General features: G+C 53.4%; 1 protein-coding gene across 2 annotated transcripts; it reads right to left on the reverse strand.

The window, feature by feature from the left end:
- Nucleotides 1-291: 291 nt before the first annotated feature.
- LHX2 (LIM homeobox 2) lies at nucleotides 292-19,180 on the reverse strand (the record flags this gene model as incomplete). Of its 2 annotated transcripts, none has more annotated exons than XM_082843335.1 (5): nucleotides 292-579; nucleotides 10,078-10,283; nucleotides 15,918-16,321; nucleotides 17,297-17,499; nucleotides 19,061-19,180. In XM_082843335.1, 5 exons carry the CDS (start codon nucleotides 19,178-19,180, stop codon nucleotides 292-294), a joined length of 1,221 nt encoding a protein of 406 aa, XP_082699461.1. The 2 variants fall into 2 exon arrangements, with proteins under 2 accessions (XP_082699461.1, XP_082699460.1); XM_082843334.1 differs by having other exon boundaries at nucleotides 15,918-16,345.
- Between the last annotated feature and the right edge of the window lie 63 nt (nucleotides 19,181-19,243).

Here is a 19,243-nt window from a genome sequence, read left to right on the forward strand (position 1 = left end):
ATACAGAAGCTCTAGCCAACTTAAATTATTTGTTGTTTTTCCTCGCTCAGTCCACAAAACTGTACAGTGACACAAATGTTGTGTTGCAGATAGATCTTCCAAGTAATTCCAGTCCACACCGCTGTGTCTGCAAGGGGCGTAGTTATTTTCTTCCTCATTTTCCAGGCGAGATCCTAAAATGTGGTTAGTTAGTTGCTCAAAGCCTCTATTTTAAAATACACTTGGAATTCAACTAAAGATAATTTCTTTTTTAAAGAAATTGTGGGGCGGGGGCGGGGGGGCCGAGAATCATTAGAAAAGGTTGGTAAGAGTCGTTTGCGAGGGGCTGTGAGGCTCGTGGCCCTCCAGGTTGCCAGGCACAGAAGTTAAGACGGATGTCACAGTCGGCAGGGTGGGGCTAGTCAAGTCTGTGAGGGTGGTGGGCGTGCTGGAGGGGCTGAGCGAGGCGTTGGACAGCTCCGAGGCCGGTCCTGACGGCGTCCCCGTCTGTAGCGCCGCCTCCGTCGACTTGTCCACGCCAGTGTTTTCCTGCCGTAAAAGGTTGCGCCTGAACTTGGCCCGGGCGTTCTGAAACCAGACCTGCGTGGGGGAGAGGGAAGGGCTGGTCAGAGGAAGGCGGGCAGGACGAGGAGAAGAAGGGCAGAGCATGCCTCCAGACTGTTTAACTCAGAGATGCCAATCGGTGTTCTGCCGGAATGGGCAGGGGGGGGAGCTGTGTATTAAAAAGTTGGGCTGGCAATATCTTGTTTTGTATTTTTATTGTTAATACAATAAAAATGTCCTTTCCTCGAATTGCCTGTTACTGGGTTTCCCCTTCTGTTAGAAGTTTCTCAAATATTGTAGCCACTAGCCACATGTGGCCACCCAGCACTTGAAATGTGGCTAGCCCCAAGACGGCTGGTCTATAGGTGAGAACCACATCAGATTTGAAGGAAGTAGAATATCTCGATGGTAATTTTTATTTTGATTACACGTTGAAATGACAATATATTGGACATATTGGGCCAAACAGGATATATCCTTAAAATTAATTTTACAGGTTTCTTTTTGCTTTTTTAATGTGGCTACTGGACAGTTTTCAATGTAAAATTACATATGTGGCTCACATAGCATTTCTATTCTGTTCTGGGAGATTCACACAAACCGAATCTCGATCATTTTCCACCATGGTTGAGAGGTTCGTTTTTTTGGCAGTCGCCTTTAAGCGGGCAAGAGATCCCACAAATTCTTGTGGGTACCATTTTTCAAGTTTTTCATGGCAAGTCTGGGAAATACCAGAACGATGTAAAGAACACACAGGAATCAGTCAATAAAGAGTTACTAAGAGGAAGAGAAAGACGCAGCTCCTAATCCCTGCCGCTATCTGCTGGAGAAGCCGCCAGCATCCTGGACCACTGGGTTTCAGGTCTCAGGGCGGAGTGGACAGAATGGGAAGAGCTGCCCGATGAAAGATTCCCTCTCCCGACCTGCCATGTCCCAGTATCCTTTACGAGGGAGGTGGGGTGGGGGGCCCAGTTACTGAGCTCTGTGTGAAAAGAATGCCCAAGAGAGAGAATAAGGGTTTGCTTTCATTTTCCCTTGAGCACCAACACACGCACACATTCGCACCCAGACCACTGCACACAAGCCTGTACACACGAAGCATCGACACTTATCTACACAGCACCCCCCAGCCAGTATGCCCACCCATCGAACTGCACAGAGAGATCCCACTGTACCCCGAGGTCCTCAAAGTACTTTGGGAGAAGCCAAGAAAATCTGGGGGGAGGAGGGTTGGGGGATGGGGTGGGAGGTTGTATCTCCCAGAGAAAAAAGCCCAAAGGGCAGGGCCCCTTCCCTTCCCTTTGCGTGAAGAAAACGCTCGCCAGAAGCCTCCCGGTAAAACAGAGGGCCTTGGGGAACTGAACAGATTCTAGGGTGTCCAGCTGCGTCCTTCCAGGTGCGCCTGCATCTCCTGTCTTCCCAGTGTCTCAGACAGGGATCGGAAGGGCCAGCCCTCGGCCCCACCCTCCCCTGGGGACCACCCCAGCTCCAGGGGCCTGTGGCCTCAAACCCTCTTTTTGGTGGCCTGATACAACTTGGGCTCAATTAAAAAGCACAGCCTTTAGAATCCTGAAGTAAGGAGGGAGATGCAGACCCTGTGAAGTTGGGAAACAAAGCTCTCTCCCGCTGGATCCTTCCAGGAAGAAAGCACATTTTCCCTGGCCTTTGCCCAAAGCAAGCCCATCACCTCTTCTGGGGGCTTGCAAATAAGTACAGTGCTTCTAAGACCAGCCTCGATAGGCACTTCTTGCGACGGGGGCTCCTTCCCTGCCCGGCCTGCAGGAATCTACAGAGGTGGGACTCTGTGTCCGTCTGGCCCAGAGAATGACCGACGGAGAAAATGATGGAGAAAGCCCCCAGACACCCTCAGAGAGAAGAGGCGACTTCCCCAAAGTAACACTGCAGATTGGGGATGAGGAAGCCTGGAGCTGTGACACTCTTGCCACCATCCTGTCCTGAGCATGTGTGGCCCTGTGAGCGTCCTGTGGGCCTGACTCTCCAAGTGGTAGCAGGAGCAGGAAGCCCCGGGGGCAGTGCATCGCCCATCGGTCCAGGGCTCCAAGCCCTTGGGAAGGGCTGGAACAGTTAGTTGCTGGCTGTTTGCTATTTCTCTGGCGTTGCCCCTAACAGAGGTTTGTAAACAATGACACCATCTTCCACAACTGCCTTCTCTGCTTTACCGAATCTGAGGCGAATCTGGTGGATGAAAGTCAACAACTCAACTAAAAGCCATCTGCTGCGGGAGTTTGTGTGGAGTTTGTTTCTCACCTTAAGCCAGGCTTCACCAGAATTCTCCTGGGTATTTCAAAAAAATCCCCTCCCTAAGGTTGTTGGGACAGGGACCTTGTCTAAGTCATCTTTATATCCCTGGGGATATGGCAGAGGGACTGGCAAAGATTAAGAATCAGTCACATGCATTGAGTTAATAGTAATACTAACAGATAACATTTACAGACCTCTTCATGCCGGGCACCCAGCCATCCTCTAACATGCACGTCACAGGTTATCTCCATGATAGGCCAAGTAGGGAGGTACTATCATTATCCCCACTTTATAGATTTAAAACCAGAGAGGCTTGGAGAGGCAAAGTCACTTGCCCAAGGTCACACAGAGGCCAAACTGAGATTAAGATCCAGGATTATCTGCCATAAACAGTCCATGCTTTCCCTACCACATGATCCGGTGTGAGTCAGTGAATGAATGAATGAATGAATGAATGAATGAGTGAATAAACACAGAAGCAACTACGATGTAGTGGAAAGAGCACAGGCTGCAGCTCCCAGCTCTGGCTCTGCCACCGACCGATCAAGTGACCCCTGCTAGTCCCTTACCTCTGGGTCTGCCTCAGTTTCCCTACCTGTACAACAAGGGAGTTGGACCACACCATATGATCTCTGTGGTCTCTTGGAGTGCTGACAGGCTGCGATTCTCTGGCAGCTGCAACAAGGAGGATGATCTGCTCTACCCACCCATCTTCTTAAACTGACAGCCCTCTCTCTTCATCTCCAGGGAGTGCCTCAGTCAGGTGCCCAGGGGATCCCCAGTAGGTCCTGGGTGGAGGAGGAAGCCCACATGGGTACATGGCTCCTCCTCAGACACCCCCTGGCCCTGAAGGCTGAGCTTTGCCTCGCAAATCCCCTTCCCCAGGATTCTTTCATCAAGGAGACCAGGAGGGTCAGTGGGAAACCCACTCTGCCCCACAGATCCCCCCCAGGGCCACTAAGGAAACCAGCCAAAATACAAACGCTTCAGACCGAAAATGTCCACTGGCGGTTTCTTTTTATGACATCGAAACCAATGGCTGCATCCAAAGCATCTGACCAGATGGGACAAGTGGAAGTCACCACACAGCCACTCCACGCAGTCGCAGAGGAAATGTCTTGTGACGAATGTTATGTGAGGAAAAAAAAGGATAACAAAATGACATCCTCTGGTATTGCAACTTCATAAAGCAAAAAATAACGACCAATATTATTCACTCAGAAGGCAACGCCTAAGCAAAGTTCTAAGGATTTTACACATGAACTCCTGTTAGTGCCTTACAAGGTCAGCACTGATATTATCATCAGGTGAGGAGATTGAGGCCCAGAGCCCAGCCAAAGACGCAGAGATGAGATGTGCATCCCAGCAAGCCGGGCCCACGCCCCTACCCACTACTTAACTTCCAAACTGCACACCTGGATTACTGGTTTCCTGTGTCTTCACATGGGTAACTTTCCCCCCTAGTTTTCTAACCTGCCTGTATGGTGGTTCTATTATTTTATAAACTTTAAAGAAAGTTTTCTTTAAAGAATAAAAAATAATGAGCAGTGGACTGGATATCAGGACCCCTTAGGTCCAGTTCCAGGGCTACAGCTACTTTGCTCTGGGGCCTTGAACAAGTCGCTCCACCTCTCTGGGCTTCAGTTTCCTCTCTTCTAAACGGAGAGATTTGGGCCAAATCACCTATGAAATTCCATCCAACTTCAACCATCCGTGACTAGATCAAACACTCTGTACAGCCCTGTGCAAATGACATGCAGAACAATGCTCACTCTCCCCATTTTACAGGTGGGGAAGCTGAGGCTCAATGAACTGAAGTCCTAGTTTAAACCTCACCGCCTCAGGGAAGCCACTCCTGACCACCTCCCTCCCCAGGTCAGGTCCCCGTGTTTATGCTCTTGTTGCACCCCTATATTTCTCCATCCTAGCACTTCTTCTATTTTATTTTTGTCAAGAGTTAAATAAGGGTTCTGTGGCCAAATACACTTGGGAAATGTTGGACTAGACAAAGTTGAATCTCTTCAAGATTTCTCAATGCCTGTATTAATGCCAGTGTGCTCTGATCTCTAAGAGAAGGATGCAGTCAATCTTTGGCATTTCCCAAACTTATTTGGCCCTGGAATCATTTAAAGGTATTTTTACTATGAGATATTTCAAATATACAGAAAAATATAGAGGTCAATCTTATCACCATTTTAATTATTTATACAGTACCTTGCTGGACATTGTCTCCCCTGTGGACTGTACATTCCAGCCGGGCCTGTTCATTGCCAGGGTCATCACTGAATCCTCAGTACCTCATGCCCCGCCCAGAACACGGCAGGTCAGTGTATTTGTTGAAGTGAGTGAATGGAGGAAAGCTAGTGTCCTCAGTTCTTGAGCTCTCACATAGGTTAATGATGACTAACTGGTCATCTGAAGAATGCTTTTAATTTTTTTTTTTTTTTTTTTTTGCGGTATGTGGGCCTCTCACTGTTGTGGCCTCTCCTGTTGCAGAGCACAGGCTCCAGACGCGCAGGCTCAGCGGCCATGGCTTACGGGCCCAGCCGCTCCGCGGCATGTGGGATCCTCCCGGACCGGGGCACGAACCCGTGTCCCCTACATCGGCAGGCGGACTCTCAACCACTGCGCCACCAGGGAAGCCCTGAAGAATGCTTTTAAACTGCTGGTTGTTAAAATGTATTTTCCTTCAAAGTCACACTGGGAACCCCTAAGGAGACGTTCACCCATCCAAATCCATCAGCTCACCAGCCCCTTCCCCAGCCTAGGGCACCTTAATATTCTGCCTTCCTAATCCTTCCCCAGGAAGGAAGAGAGGCAATGCAGAGGCGCATGGATGTGCTGAGCAATGCTCTCCAAGAACTGGTAAAGCTTAATGTCTTAATGGACTTCGGTCCAAGGAGCCATTCTGTCTCCCGGTCACCTTGCCCACTGGTGACAAGTGAGTACTGTGATTGTCATGCTGCTGCTGCTGGTGACAATTCTGAGCACTTTTTACACCCCTAGGGCTTTACAACAGAATTCTGCTTTCCTACCAAGACACGGCATCTATGACTCACTCCTCCCCTTGTCCCCCATCTGTCCTGCTGCATTCGGCAGCTACATCCAAGGGGAGGGGGCGCTGAGAATCCCAATCCCTACACTGTGCCATATTGGAAAGAGCTGTGGACTCAAACCAATCGGGGCTTGACCCCTCCCATCACTTATAAGCTGTGAGACTCAGTGCAAGGGTTTTAGCCTCTCTGAACCTCAGTTTCCTCATCTGCAAAATGAAGATAATTAAAATTTCTAAATGTGTGCCAAAGGGGATGGTAGACTGAACCTTACTAGGTAAATGTGTATGAAATTAATATTTTTGAGTCCCTCATATATACTTTATAAATTACACTTTATGTCATCTTATTTACTCCTTGCAACCACCTAGTGAAGCACTGTTATCATCCTCATTTTATATAGCTGAAGCTTAGAGAGGTTAAGTCACTCGCTCATAACCATTCAGAGAGTAAGTGGGAGGGCTGAGTCTGGACCTCGTATCAGCTCCAAATTCCAGCAGGGATACTGCATCCCGGGCCTGCCGATTCAGTAACAGCCTAGAATCCACACACACACACACACACACACACACACACCCTACATCATCCACTTCTGGGAACTCAGCCTCAACCTCAACCTGCCCTGCCCTGCAGACTCTCTCCACAGGGTCGAGGTGGACCACAACCTGCAGGGGGCACCCAAGGCCTAGCACAATTAAGCTTGTGTAGCCAGTGATGAGAAGCCATTTCATGGGCACCTACTTTGTCTACTTTGTACCAGCAGGCACCATGCTGGAGCCTTCCCATTCATTGTCTCAATCCTCAGGAATCCTCAAGGTACAAGCTATTATTAGCTCCACTTCAAAGACAAGGAATTGGGCTCTGAGAGGAGAAGTTAAAGTGCCCAAATCACATTGTTGTTATGTCAGAAAGGACTTTAATCTATATGTTACCTTCCAAAGCCACACCACCAGCTGCTTCGCCCCAAACTGCCCCCATCCCATCTCCCCTAGCTGGCCCATCAGTAGTCAAAACACCTGGGAGAGAGCCCCACCCTGTCAATGCCTGGCTCCTGTGTCCTCAAGTAAATCACTTCACCTCACTAGTTCTTAAGCTTCTCATCTGTAAAATGGGCAGGAAAATATTAAGGTAAGGAAGACGAGTGGCTGGAAAGACAAGGCTTTGCAAACTGCTGCATAATCATGAGCTGCTGTGCTCTTAGGGAATACTAAGCATTTGTGCAGGAGATTGGGAGGTCTGGGAGGAGGGAGAACAGGGGTCTGATGTGTCCTGTGGGTATGACTGCCCTCACCCCAACAACGTACAGGCCATAAACGATACTCACACTCAGAGGCTGTCTCTGCTGGGTTGGCTTAGAGGAGAAAGGGCAATGCCCACTGATCAGACGCGCCTGGATGTGGATCCAGCTCTGCTATCTACCAGCAAACTGTGACTTGGGGCAAGTGGAAATCATTTGGGTCTCAATGTTTCCCATCTGTACAGTGGAGCAGAAGGGATCATGATGCTGACAGTGAGGACTCAATGAGCAAGTGTACTTCATGAGTCTTTCAACACATAGCAGACACATAGTAGAGCGCTCAAACATTTATTGATTAGTGCTTCTATCAGTGATTCTCTCTCTCAACTAGTCCCATGCCCTGGCTTTTCTGAGTCCCCATGGTGGAGAGGGCATGCAGGTGTGAACAGCCCTGGCTCAGGATTCTAGGGGAGGAAGAGCAAGTCTAGACCCAGGTCACACAGATGAACCCTTCCTCACATACAGGGTAGGTAATTGGTCTCTCCCCTGGTCTCCCATAGAAACTCCCTCCCGACTGATCACACTATGGGGAAACTGATTGTGGGTTTGTCTCGACACCTAATAGGTGAACTTCTTCAGGGCCAGGACTGTGGTTCATTCACCTCTGTGTCCCCAGGGCCTGGTGCCAATAGCTATTTGGTCAGATGAAAGAATGAGAGATAACTATGCTGGAAATCCAATGTGTTCCCAAATCAAGCTTCCTGCCTTACCAAGGCCAGCAGAGATCAGCTCCCCACTCCAGATTCAGACCCAACCATGGACATTTACTCTTTATTTCACTTAATCTGGATAATTGGCGAGGTATGTGCCCTAATGGTGCCCATTTTACAGATGAGAAAGCTATGGCTCAGAGAGGATAACTGATTTGTGCAAGACACACTGCCAGTGAGTAGACGGGCAGAACGGAACCCAGCTCTGCCTGACTTCAAGTCCCTGTTCCTGCCCCTGCCTGCTCTTAGGGCTTTTTTCACCGATCCCTTTTCCCCCACCAACTCACCATAAGGGCATCTAGAGAGAGGAAGGACTACTAACCAGAGAAAAGGCAGCAACCACAGATCCTGCGTCCAAATTCGCCCAGGGCTGAGGAACAGAGGGGGCGCCAAGAAGAGTCGCCCGACCTAATCCCCAAAAGGAAAAGTCGGAGGAAAACGGGCCAGCGGGATCTGAGACCCCAAGGGGCCGCCTCTGCTAGTGCCCTGGTCAGAGGGACCTTGGGCAAAACGGATCCCAAACAGGAGGGGCGGGGCCTGCGGGGAACTCCAGGGCGGGGGGCGGGCCCAGAGAGGCGCATCGGCGTCTCATTGGCGGGTCCTCAGCTCCCTCCGCTACGTCACTGAGACCGCGCGAGACCAAGCTGCGCCAGACCCGTCGCGGTGCGCCTGGCCGGCAGCCGGGGGCTTGGGCGCCCGGACTCCAGGCTTCCCGGAGATCTGCGGACCCTCGCCCGCGTCACAGTCCCATCCCGCCACCAATGTCACCTCCAAAACGCTTTCTTAAAAGTTCTAACAGACTCGCAAGAAAGCTTAGGGTGGCTTCACAGCCTTCGGTGTCGTCACCATCACCCTCACCCACTCGGTGTCGCCACCCACCCCCGGGCCCTCAGTCCTCAGGGCTAGGGGGTCGGTCGCACTGGCCTGCCCTCAGATTCCAGCACCACTCCTCCTGCTGTGGGACCATAGTCAACTCACTTCATCTCTCGATTTTCTTACCCAAAAATGTGCCTTGTTATCCCTACAGTCACACGTTCTGAGGAATAAATTGGTTAAACTAGCTATAAAGGGAGATATTCTCCCACCTTATCATTGTACAGATGTGGAAACTGAAGTCCAACCACCAGAATAATTGTTTATACTAGTTAATATCAGTTAACTGATTATTCTAGTTAATGTTATCCTAGCTACCATCCACTGAGCGGTTGTCAGCTACTGTGATGGGCACTTACATTATCTCAATTGCTCCTCCAATAAGCCTTCAGTGTAATTTCTTGTGCCCATTTCACATACAAGGAAACTGAGGCTCAGAGGAGTTAGGTGACTTGCCCAGGACCATGAAACGAGTAAGAGGAGGAGCTGAAGATTTTAAAAGTGGTGACCCAAGGCTCTGCCACAAGTTTGGGTCATACAGGCAGCTGGGATACCTGTATCCCCAAATGGGGTTCTTAACATTTTGGGGGTGGTGGACAGACCCTTAGGGTATCTGGTGAAAGCTCTGGATCCTCTCTATCAAGAAAGCACCCTCACATACAAGTGCAATGCTGCTTGTTTTCAGAGGCACCCATCTACTTCTACCCAGGGGATCTGCCCTAATCCCTCTCCCTTACAAACCTTGCTTCTGGGAGAGTCTGAGAAGCAACAAAGAAACAGAAGGTAAATCTAGAGAGAAACAGGAAAGAGAGAGAGAGAGAGAGAGAGAGAGAGGGAAACTATAGAGAGAAAGTGAGGAACAAGAAGCAGAAGGAGCAAATGGCTAACAGCAGGTGCCTTGGACGGGCATCCTGGTTTAAGGGGCCAAGGTTGCCGGTGGGGGTGTGGGGGGAAGCTCTGGTTTAACTGAAATGCTTGAACCTTTTACAACATGAGCATATTTGAGTGTCACTTGGGTAATAAATAGCAACTAAGAATTGCTTACAAGAAAGAAAAGAGACTGAGTGTGTAGACAAAGAGGACAGAGGGACACACAGACACAAAACAGAAACACTGAGGGACAAAACTTGAAGGAGAGAAGACAAAGTTAGAATGGAAAAAAAAAAGATTGAAATACAGCTAGAGATAGACTGAAGAGATGGAGAAAGAGAACAGAGAAAGATAAAGAGATAGGCAGACGTAGAGCGGAAGGTCCTTCCAAGGCCCACGGCCACTGTGGGATTCCACCCCAGGTCCTGACGCCACAGATGCCCCCACCCCTAGCCCCGGCCTGGCTGACCTGGAGGACCCGCTTGGTGAGGCCCGTCTTTTGCGCGAGCTGCTTCAAGTCCTTGGCGTCGGGGTTGTGGTTAATGGCAAAGTAAGACTTCATGGTCCGAAGCTGGTGGTGCTTGAAGGAGGTGCGCATGCGCTTCGTCTTCTGGCTGCTCGGGTACGGCTGGTCGCGGTCCAGATGCTCCGCATCGTTCTCGTTGCAGCTCAGGGCTGGGGAAGGAATGCAGAGGCAGCAGGTGAACCTCCTGGCCCGGACCCCCACAACACTGCCAATTCCACACCCACCCCACACTTCGCCAAATGTTTCTAGCCTCAGAACCACACGGTGGGTGCTGCACCCCGGTGAGGTGGAGATATTATCCCATTTTATAGATTTATAGGGGAGTCTGAGGTTGAGAGAGCCATCTACCCGGGGTCATTCAGCTAGGAAATGCTGGATTCAAACCCAGCTCTAGGATAATCCAAAAACCATTCTGAGCCATCATGTTACAATAATAATAGTAATAATAACAACAGCTACAACATGTCAATGACATTCAACTCCACAAGATGTGCTAAAGGGCTTTACATGCACATTTTCATCCTCAAAACAACCCTTTGAGCCAAGCATTATTTCCCCCTTTTTACAGATATTGAAACTGAGGCTCCGAAAGGGAAGTCACTTGACTGCAGACGCAGGCCCATGATCTCCCCGTTTCTCCCTGCACTCCCTAAGTAGGAATGCAGTCTCCAGTCTCCCCTGCCCCTTCCCCCCACACAGTGTCTGGGGCAGGCACCTGCAAGTCACAGGCTTCAACTCACTTTCCATACTCTCCACTCACTTTCAGTTCTCCCTCATCAGTTTCTACAACCAAAGGTACTGGCACGATCCCTTAGCCCTGGGCCGCAGGCACTGGGTCGAAGGTTGGAAATTGTATTTTGTAGCTTAATCCTCACCACTGCCCTATGAGGCAGTTGTTACCCAGTTTGACAAATGAGGTGAATGAGGCAGGGAGGTAAAGCTATGTTTGGAAATCTCATGGAGTGGCAGAGTTCTAACCAAAAGGGAAGGAAGCTGGAGGAAGAAATTAACATGTATGCCACACCCAGGGTATGCCTTTGGCTCTACATACATGGGCGGAGGGGGGCTTCACTACTGCTCCAAGGGGTGGCTACTGCTATTCACCCCATTTTAGAGATGAGGAAACTAATGCTAAGGAAAATAAAGCCACACCATTGGTTATGGCTGAGCCTAGATTCAACACTGCAGTGCTTGCCTCCTTGCTGTTTCTTTCCCCTACACCATAAAGGCAGGCAAAGATGAAGCATGACTCTTTGGGGAGCCCGTCCCCATCCAGAAGGGGCCCAGCTGGGCCTGCCAATGCCTGGAAGGCACCGGGGTGGGGGACAGGGATGGAAAACTTGGGCCTCAGAAAGTTGCTTAGCAACCTGGTGGCTGATGGGGACACGCAGGACCCCTCTCCAAGATCCCCTCAATACATCCTGAGCCATTCCACACATAAGGTCTTACTTTGGGGAATGCCTCATAAGAGATTAATTCATTCCCCCTAAAGTGGGCAACTGGGAATATATCTCCTGTCTCATCACATGCCCATAATAGAGCTGCAGATTTAGCAAATAAAAATACAGATTGTCCAGTTAAATTTGAATTTCAGATAAACAATAAAAAATTTTTTAGTATGATGTCTCAAATATTGCATGGGACATACCTATACTGAAAACTGCTTTGTTGTTTGCCTAAAATTCAAATATTGCATGGTATACACTCATACTAAAAAATTATTCATTGTTTATTTAAAATTCAAATGTTGTATGGGATACACATACACTAAAAAAATTTACTTGTCGTTTACCCAAAATTCAGATTTAACTGGGAGTCCTGCATTTTATCTGGCAATACTACCTCAGAAGTACTCCTGCTCTCCTGGTGACCTACTCCTCCCCTGTCCAAGTGAGGAGTGGTCGGTCCCTTGCAGAAAAATTTCACAAGATGCTGGTCTTGTCCCTAACCTAGGAGTTGTCAGCAAGTGGCTACACCTCCTAAGGGCTCCTCCCACAGGCACCCAGGCACCCAAGTCCTCCAGCCAGGCTACTCCCACTGAGAGTGCTCAGAGTGAAGAACGAGGATCCAGCAATTTAAAGGGGATCACAGAATGACTCCGAATGGGATCCATGGAAACTGCCCTGCCCCCACTGTGGGGAGCAACCCTCTTCTTGCCCCTAGTCCCCAGCTCCACGGGAGGGGGGGGCAGGCCTCCCCACAGGGGATCTCTGGGCCCATTCCTCCGCCCAGCCCCTGCCTGGGCCTTGCTGCTGTTAATGAGCTCCATGGGGACCCTGGCGCCCCACGAACCCAAGGGACGTGCCCTGAGTGAGGCCTAGATGGGGGGAGGTGGTTGGGGGAGGGAGAAAGAAAGGGCAGAGAAAGGAAAGAAAGGGACAGATGTAGAAAGACAGAGAGAATGGAGAGAAAAGGAGAGATGGTAGGGAGGGAAAATGGACAGAGCCAGGAAAAAAGAGAGAAGAGGCAGAGGAAAAGAAAGCAGTGGATATGGAGAGAACCAGAGAGAGACAGCTACAAAGACAGAAAGAAACCAGGAGAGACACAGAGAGAGCCTGAGGGGACAGAAAGGCCCGGAAATAGTAGGGATGTTGTGTGGTGGAGGGTCCAGGCCACGGAACTGAATCCCAGGTCTCAGGGAGACTGGGTCCCTGCGGGGTGGCTTTTTCGAAGCTGTTACAGGCTGGGAAGCGGTGAAAAGGGGAAAGGGAGAAAAGGAGAGGAGGGCAGAAAAGCAGTCGGCCCAAGGCAGGGAGGCCGAGGCCGGCCAGCGGCTGGGGCAGGGGGCTGCGCTGGGGGCAAAGAGGCTGTTGAGCCCAGATTTGGTCGGTGCCCCAGGCCCCGCACTCTCGCCCCCAGCTCCCCAGAAGGATCACGGTTCCCCAGGATTGGGTCCAGGGAGGAGCAAGGGGATGAGGGGAGGGGGAGGACCAAGCTTTCTCTCTCCTTTTTTTTTTTCCTCTCAATTAGGCCGATTCAATGGAGCTAAAGAGCTCGTAAAATCATGAATAATTTACTCGTGATCTGTTATTAACCCATCGGGTTTCGAGCTCTTGTCGCTGGGACTGAACCTGTAATCAAATCTGACTTCGCCTCATTTTACTAAAGACTAGATTGTAGGTTCAATTGTCTAAATAATGGATTGGAATCAAATCAGTAATTACGCCGCCAGGCACACACACACACAGAAAGCTGGGGCTGGGGGAGGCCCGGGCATCCGGCCGGTCCGCGCGGGACTCCCGTGGCCGCGGCGCGCAAACCCGGGCGCAAAGCGTGCGGCCCGGGCCCCTCACGGGCTCCGGCAGCCTTGTCCGCGACCCCGGCCGGCGGGCAGCCACGCTCTGGGGTGGGGTAGGTTTCAGTTCCGCCTCTGGGACCTGGGCTGCGCTCTCGGACCAGAGGGGCAGCCAGAGGAGGACCGCAGCGGCCATCGCCCCGGAAGGACTTTCCGACCCTGCGGCCCCGCCGCTCTGACTGCCCTTCCCCGAGCGAAGGGCCGGGCGCACCGACGGCGCCCCCTCGCCACTCTGCCCGAGCTCACCGCGCTGTAGTGAGGTGCCGCCGCTCCTCCACCGGACTGTCCCCCACAGCGATGGGCTTTGCAGGGGGTCCGTGTGGCTGGGCCCCTGGGTACGGGACACTCACACAAACAAGCTCGAGTCCTCACAGTCAGAATCACGCACACACGCACACACACACTTGCCCGGACACACCTCCGAAATCTCACCCTCCACGGGGCCCTCTTTCCAGTCCCAGCGGCCCCGCGGCCCACACTGCGGCCATTTCTCTCCTGCCAGCGCCGGGAGGGGAGGGAGGGGGACAGCAGCCAGACCAGGGGAGGCCTGGCCGGGGTGGAGCAGCGAGGGAGGCTCCCCCTTTTCCCAACCTAGTCCCGGGAGCTCCGAGTAAGCGAGCCGCAAAGCCACCGGCGGCACGCAGTGCGCGGTTAAGCCCGGGCCAAGGCCAGAGACGTGAGCGTCGGGAGAGAAAGAGACAGGAACAGAGAAACGGGAGACGCACGCAGAGAGAGAAAGTGGCGCCTAGAGAGCCGAAAGGAAATAAAAAGGAAGAGAGGGACCAAAGAGAAAATGACGAGATGGCATGCGTGGGGAAGTCTCGTAGAGGTGCCAGCTCCTCTGAAACTCAGCCTCCAGCCACATCTTGCTCGGTGCGGCGCGGCCTCGCCAGGGAGGGCGGCGGAGCAGCAAAAAGCACAAATCCACCTCGGTACCTCCTACCTTTCAGTTGCAAACCCGGTTGCGAACCTGTCTGCCAGGGAAAACATAATCCCGCTCCCAACCACCACGCGCCCTGTGGCCCAGCCCGCCTGCTGTTCCTACTGGAGGCCGACCCCATTTGATAAATAGACCGGCCTTGTTTTGGGGGACCTGATGTGGACTCCGTGTGGTCTATTCAGGGTGGTGGGTGACGAGGGATGGAAGTTTTGGAGAGCCGCATCTCTGGTAGAGCCTTCAACAAATATTAAATCCGCCTCGCAGACCTGGCCGCAGCCCCCTCACCATTTACCAGACTGGGGGCTGTATTTTCCTCCCAGCTCCGCACACCAAGACACACATGCCCCACGATCACCCAACAAGCAACTTCGTTGGAGCGAACAGGGGATCCCCACCCGCCTCCCATCCCACCCCCCGCCCCGAGCCGGCTCAGATTTTTAAAAATCAAAATAATCCTGACTTCTTCCCCACCACAGCCCTCTCCGCACAGTTCAGGGTTTTTGTTTTGTTTTGTTTCCACTTGTGCATTGGACTAAGGGGAAAAGGAGAAAGAAAACAAAGTCTCCGAATCCAATTCTGTCGCAGACGAAATAAAGAAAGTAATTGCAAATAAACTCTATCAAGTTCAGAAGCCCAGGGAGTCATAAACCTTTCCTGGCCGTGCAGACTTCGGGCAGATGTTAATGGTTCAATTTGCCGGGCCTCAGAACCCCCGCAGCTGTCCTGAGCGTGGAGGGACGCGAGAGGGGGCAGAGCCTCTCCCGGAACAACCCGGGGTTCAAAGATGCCGGAAATGCGAAACAAGTCCTCCACCCTACCCCGGCGCAAGGCCAGGCCTACTGGGTCCCAACCCGGGGCGCCGACTTTGGAGGGTCGCGGCTCTCATCCCAGCGCCCCGCTGTCACCCGGAACTCGGAGGAAGAGCCCCGGGGGGAAACTGAGACCTGGCAGAGCAGGAGGATTGGGTGGGACACTACGACCCACTTTTTCTCAAAGGCTCCTGGGCCCAAGTTTCCCGAGCCTGCCGCACTCAGGACACTTCGCATGACCCCGGCTGCAGGCCAGGCCAAGCTCGGTGCCCGAGGCCACAGCCAGTGCTTTCTCTTGGGACCCCCGCCGCTCTGCTTCGCTCATCCATCACCCCAGATCCTCTCCCTCAGCCACGCCAACCTAGAGCCTGTTTGGTGTCGGCTCTGCCTTGTTTTCTCTATCCTTGCACTTTCTGCACAGCAAAGTGGGTAAAAGGCCCAAACCAAAAAGCTGTTTCTAAAAAATTTCTCAGCGACATGGTCCTGCACCCAGAGCATCAGGACCATTAATGCACCCTCTCCTCCCGCTCCAGCCGAGAGCGCAAGGGCTGGAGCCCAGGGAGCTAATGTCCCTTCTGCCAGGTCGTCCGGTGAGCCTGGGGAAGCTAAAGGCTGGAGTACCCAGACTGCTATAAGTATACATGTATAAGACACTGAAATTCACTCGGCTCTTGGCCGCTGACGCAGTCAGTGCACTTTCCCTCAACCCGTCGGGGCGCTCGGGGCGCCTCGCACTCACCAGCGTTGTAGGCCGCCAGGTCCGCCCCGGGCCCGGGGCTCTTGCGCTTCCTCGGCCGCCCCTTCTGCACCGTGCCCACGCCATTGTAGTAGGGAAGACCCAGAGGGTTGGCCCCGGCTGCACCCAACCCCGCGCTCTTGGCCGCGGCAGCTGCCGCCGCTGCGGCTGCCACATCCGCGTGGTTGAAGTGCGCGGTGTACTCGCCCTGCAGCAGCGCCTCGAAGTGCAAGCGGCAGTAGACCAGGCTGTCCTTCATGCCGAAGTGGTCTCCCGTGGTCAGCATCTTGTTACACGTAGTGCACGTGAAGCAGTTGAGGTGATAAACCAAGTCCCGAGCTCGCATCACCATCTCCGAGGCCGAGATGCCTAGGTGGCAGCGGGCGCAGCGCTGCACAGAGAACCGCCTGTAGGGACCATCGAGGGAGGGACTGTGGGGACACACGGTTGGGTACCCCCCCATATCCCTCCTCCAAGTGCCATTGCTGCCACTGGTGGAACTCCACTCCTCAAGACTGGCAACCAGGTCTTAACTTGGAGGATGGGGGGAAGATGGAAGTAGATTTTGGCCCAGGTCTGGTCCTACCCTGAAATATAGTTTCCCTTCACCATTTTCATGCCTACAAAGACTCTACGCAGAGTCTGAGCAAGCCCTAGGAAAGCCTTTGCTGGGGAGTAAGGGGAACTTCTCAGTTAGCCCTTCCTCAACCTCTAATCCTACCCTCCACAGCAGTGCCTGGGCATCCTACAGACGTTTGTAATTTGTAAGAAACACAGAGACAGAGAGAGAGAGACAGACAGACAGACAGAGAGAAAGGGAGAGGAAGAAAGAAAGAAAGAGGGAGAGAGAATAAGCAGACCTAACCCTAAACCCAGAGAGGAGAACCAAGGAACCTGGAGTCTGTTAGTGATTCCCGTTCTTCAGTCCTGGCCAGTTTTCACTCCCATCTCCAGGAAAGACCCGGAAATGCACCCAATCCAATCCCCCAGCTCTCCCTCCAACTTTGTTCCACACCAGCCTAGACTGCCTGGGGTTGGGGGGGGGGGGGGGGGTGGTGCCTGTTTCTGTTCCCTCTAGTTGACCCAAGAAACTTCAAAGGGAGAAGGGTGCAAGGACCCCCAACCCGAGCTTATTTTTGGTCTAAGCTAAGAAGAGGACACTTTCTGCTTTTCTCTGGGTCCCTACACTTCGCAGATCTTTCCAAGATTTCCCTCAAATTGCTGTTTAAAAAGGATGTCATCCAATTTGTACTGGCTTGGAGAAGGGAGGACCTAGGTAGGGAACCCTCCCTTGGGACTGGAGGGAAGGCAACCGGAGAAGATTGCATCTGAGATGAGGGGTCCTGGGTGCCCAGGGCAGTGGGTCCCGAGGTGGGGGCTACCTGTAGTAGTCTTCCTTGCAGTAGATGCTTCCATCCTTGCTGAAACAGGTGAGCTCCGACTCCAGGTTGAGCTTGCACTCGCAGCACTTGAGGCAGCGCATGTGCCACTGTTTGTCCACCGCCAGCAGGTAGTAGCGGTCGGAGATCTTGCCCCCGCAGCCGGCGCAGAGCGCAGCGCGGTCACTGCTGATGGACGGCATGGTCTGCGGAGGGAGGGAGGCGCGAGTCCGCAGCGCCTGCGTCAGCCTGCGACCCCGCCGCCACGCCACGGGGAACCGGGCACCTGCAGCTCCCTCCGAGGCTCCAGCTAGCCCTAAACGCGGGGGTGGGGGTGGGGTGCCTGCCGGGGTGTGCGGTGCTCTTCCTGCACCCCAAAAGGCCCATATCCAGGGGGCTCAGGACCCAGGCCCGCCCATGCAGCCCAAGCCGGCCACAGGCCCAGGACCGGCTGCTGGCCTGGATAGATCTTCCTCCTTACTTCTCCCCCTTCCTGTCCCCTCTGCTCTTTTCCCAGAAAGGCTCATGCTGTGTTTGGGGACTGGGGGCAGCAGTGGCTACTTCAGCCAAGCCCTCCAAAAGCTTCCCCCAAACTGTTTCTTAAAGGAGCCACTCTGCTGGGTCCCAGGAAAAGGGGTAAGATGACCATTAAAAGTCACCCTCAAAAAAAAAAAAAAAAGTCACCCTCCACACAGACTCCTCTCCAGAGACTCGGTGGAGCTCCTGGCCCCTAATCCCAGTGATCTCTGGATCCTTAAGCCGAAGGTTCAGGCCAGGGCAAATCGCGGGGCAACCTCTGCCCCTCCACCACCTCTGCCACATTGTCTGGGGCCCTCTTGGGTCCTGGGAGATGGTGAGTGGGGTGCATGGGCACCCTCAAAGTCTCTGAGCGCAGGATAGGCCCAATCCAAATCCTCTCCTAACCAAACTGACAGGCTGAGAGGGTTTAACTGGGGAAGAAGAGCTCAGAAGCAGAGGCACGGGGGCTGCTGCTCTTGCTTTCCAAGCAGAGAAGCTTCGCTCGTGCTCCCCACCTCCTTGGCCTCTAAAGGTCACTTCTGGGCCCGGCTTGGGCAGCGTCTGCTCATCGGGCCCCCAGGGAGGTCTGAGGCAAGGAACTGGCTATTTGGGGCTGGGCTGGTGGAGCCAGGTGTGGAGATCCGAACGGACTCTCCTTCCACAAGAGCCAGGCCAGAGCCTGAACTCCCGGCCCTAACCGAGCCAAGTCGGGCCAGCCAGGAGGCCCAAGATGCGAACAACGAAAAGCCCTAGCCTAGAAGACTTCGACCCCTGAAACTGCGCTGGGACGGGAACCCCGATTGCCAGGAGGCGGGGAGAGGCCCAAGTCGGCTGGAGCCCCAGCGCTGCCGGTTTGTTCGCCTTCCCCGCGCCGCAGGCGGCGCCGCCAGCAGCCAGAGCCGAGTGGTGGAGGAGAGCGAAGGGCTGGCGACCAAAGAGCCCGTTGAAGTGAGAAGAGAGCCATCGGGCCGCGGGTAGGACTTCGCTCCCACTTCGGGAGAAATGCTCTCTTCCACCCTCAGCGTCTGAAATTTCGGTTTCAACCTTGTTTCCCTCCTCCGCCAGCAGCCGGGTTTCCCCTGAGCCGGGAGCTACGGGCCTTGCATCCTGTCCGCGGAGCCCCAGCGTCCAGTCCCGTGCGGCACGAAGGACGCTCCCCCAATTGCCCTCAAACTTAGGAGAGCAGAGGAGCAGACCGAGCCGGTCCCGTCCCAGCTTTTGGCCCCGACCCCGCAGCTGTGCGCCTACCGTCTCCGTGTCGCCGCGGTCGATGGCGGAGCTGATGGCGGGAGCCTCGCTCTTGGCCCTGCGGTCCATCTCGTCGATGACCCCGTGCACCTCGGGGCCCGACAGACTGTGGAACAGCATCGCGGCGGGACCGGCGGGGCCGGGGGCGCGGCTCCTCCGCGGGAGGGCTTGCCCCCCGCCTCA

The sequence above is a fragment of the Leucopleurus acutus genome (genome assembly GCF_964270905.1).
Source record: "Leucopleurus acutus genome assembly, chromosome: 7".
NCBI classification, from domain to species: Eukaryota; Metazoa; Chordata; class Mammalia; order Artiodactyla; family Delphinidae; genus Leucopleurus; species Leucopleurus acutus.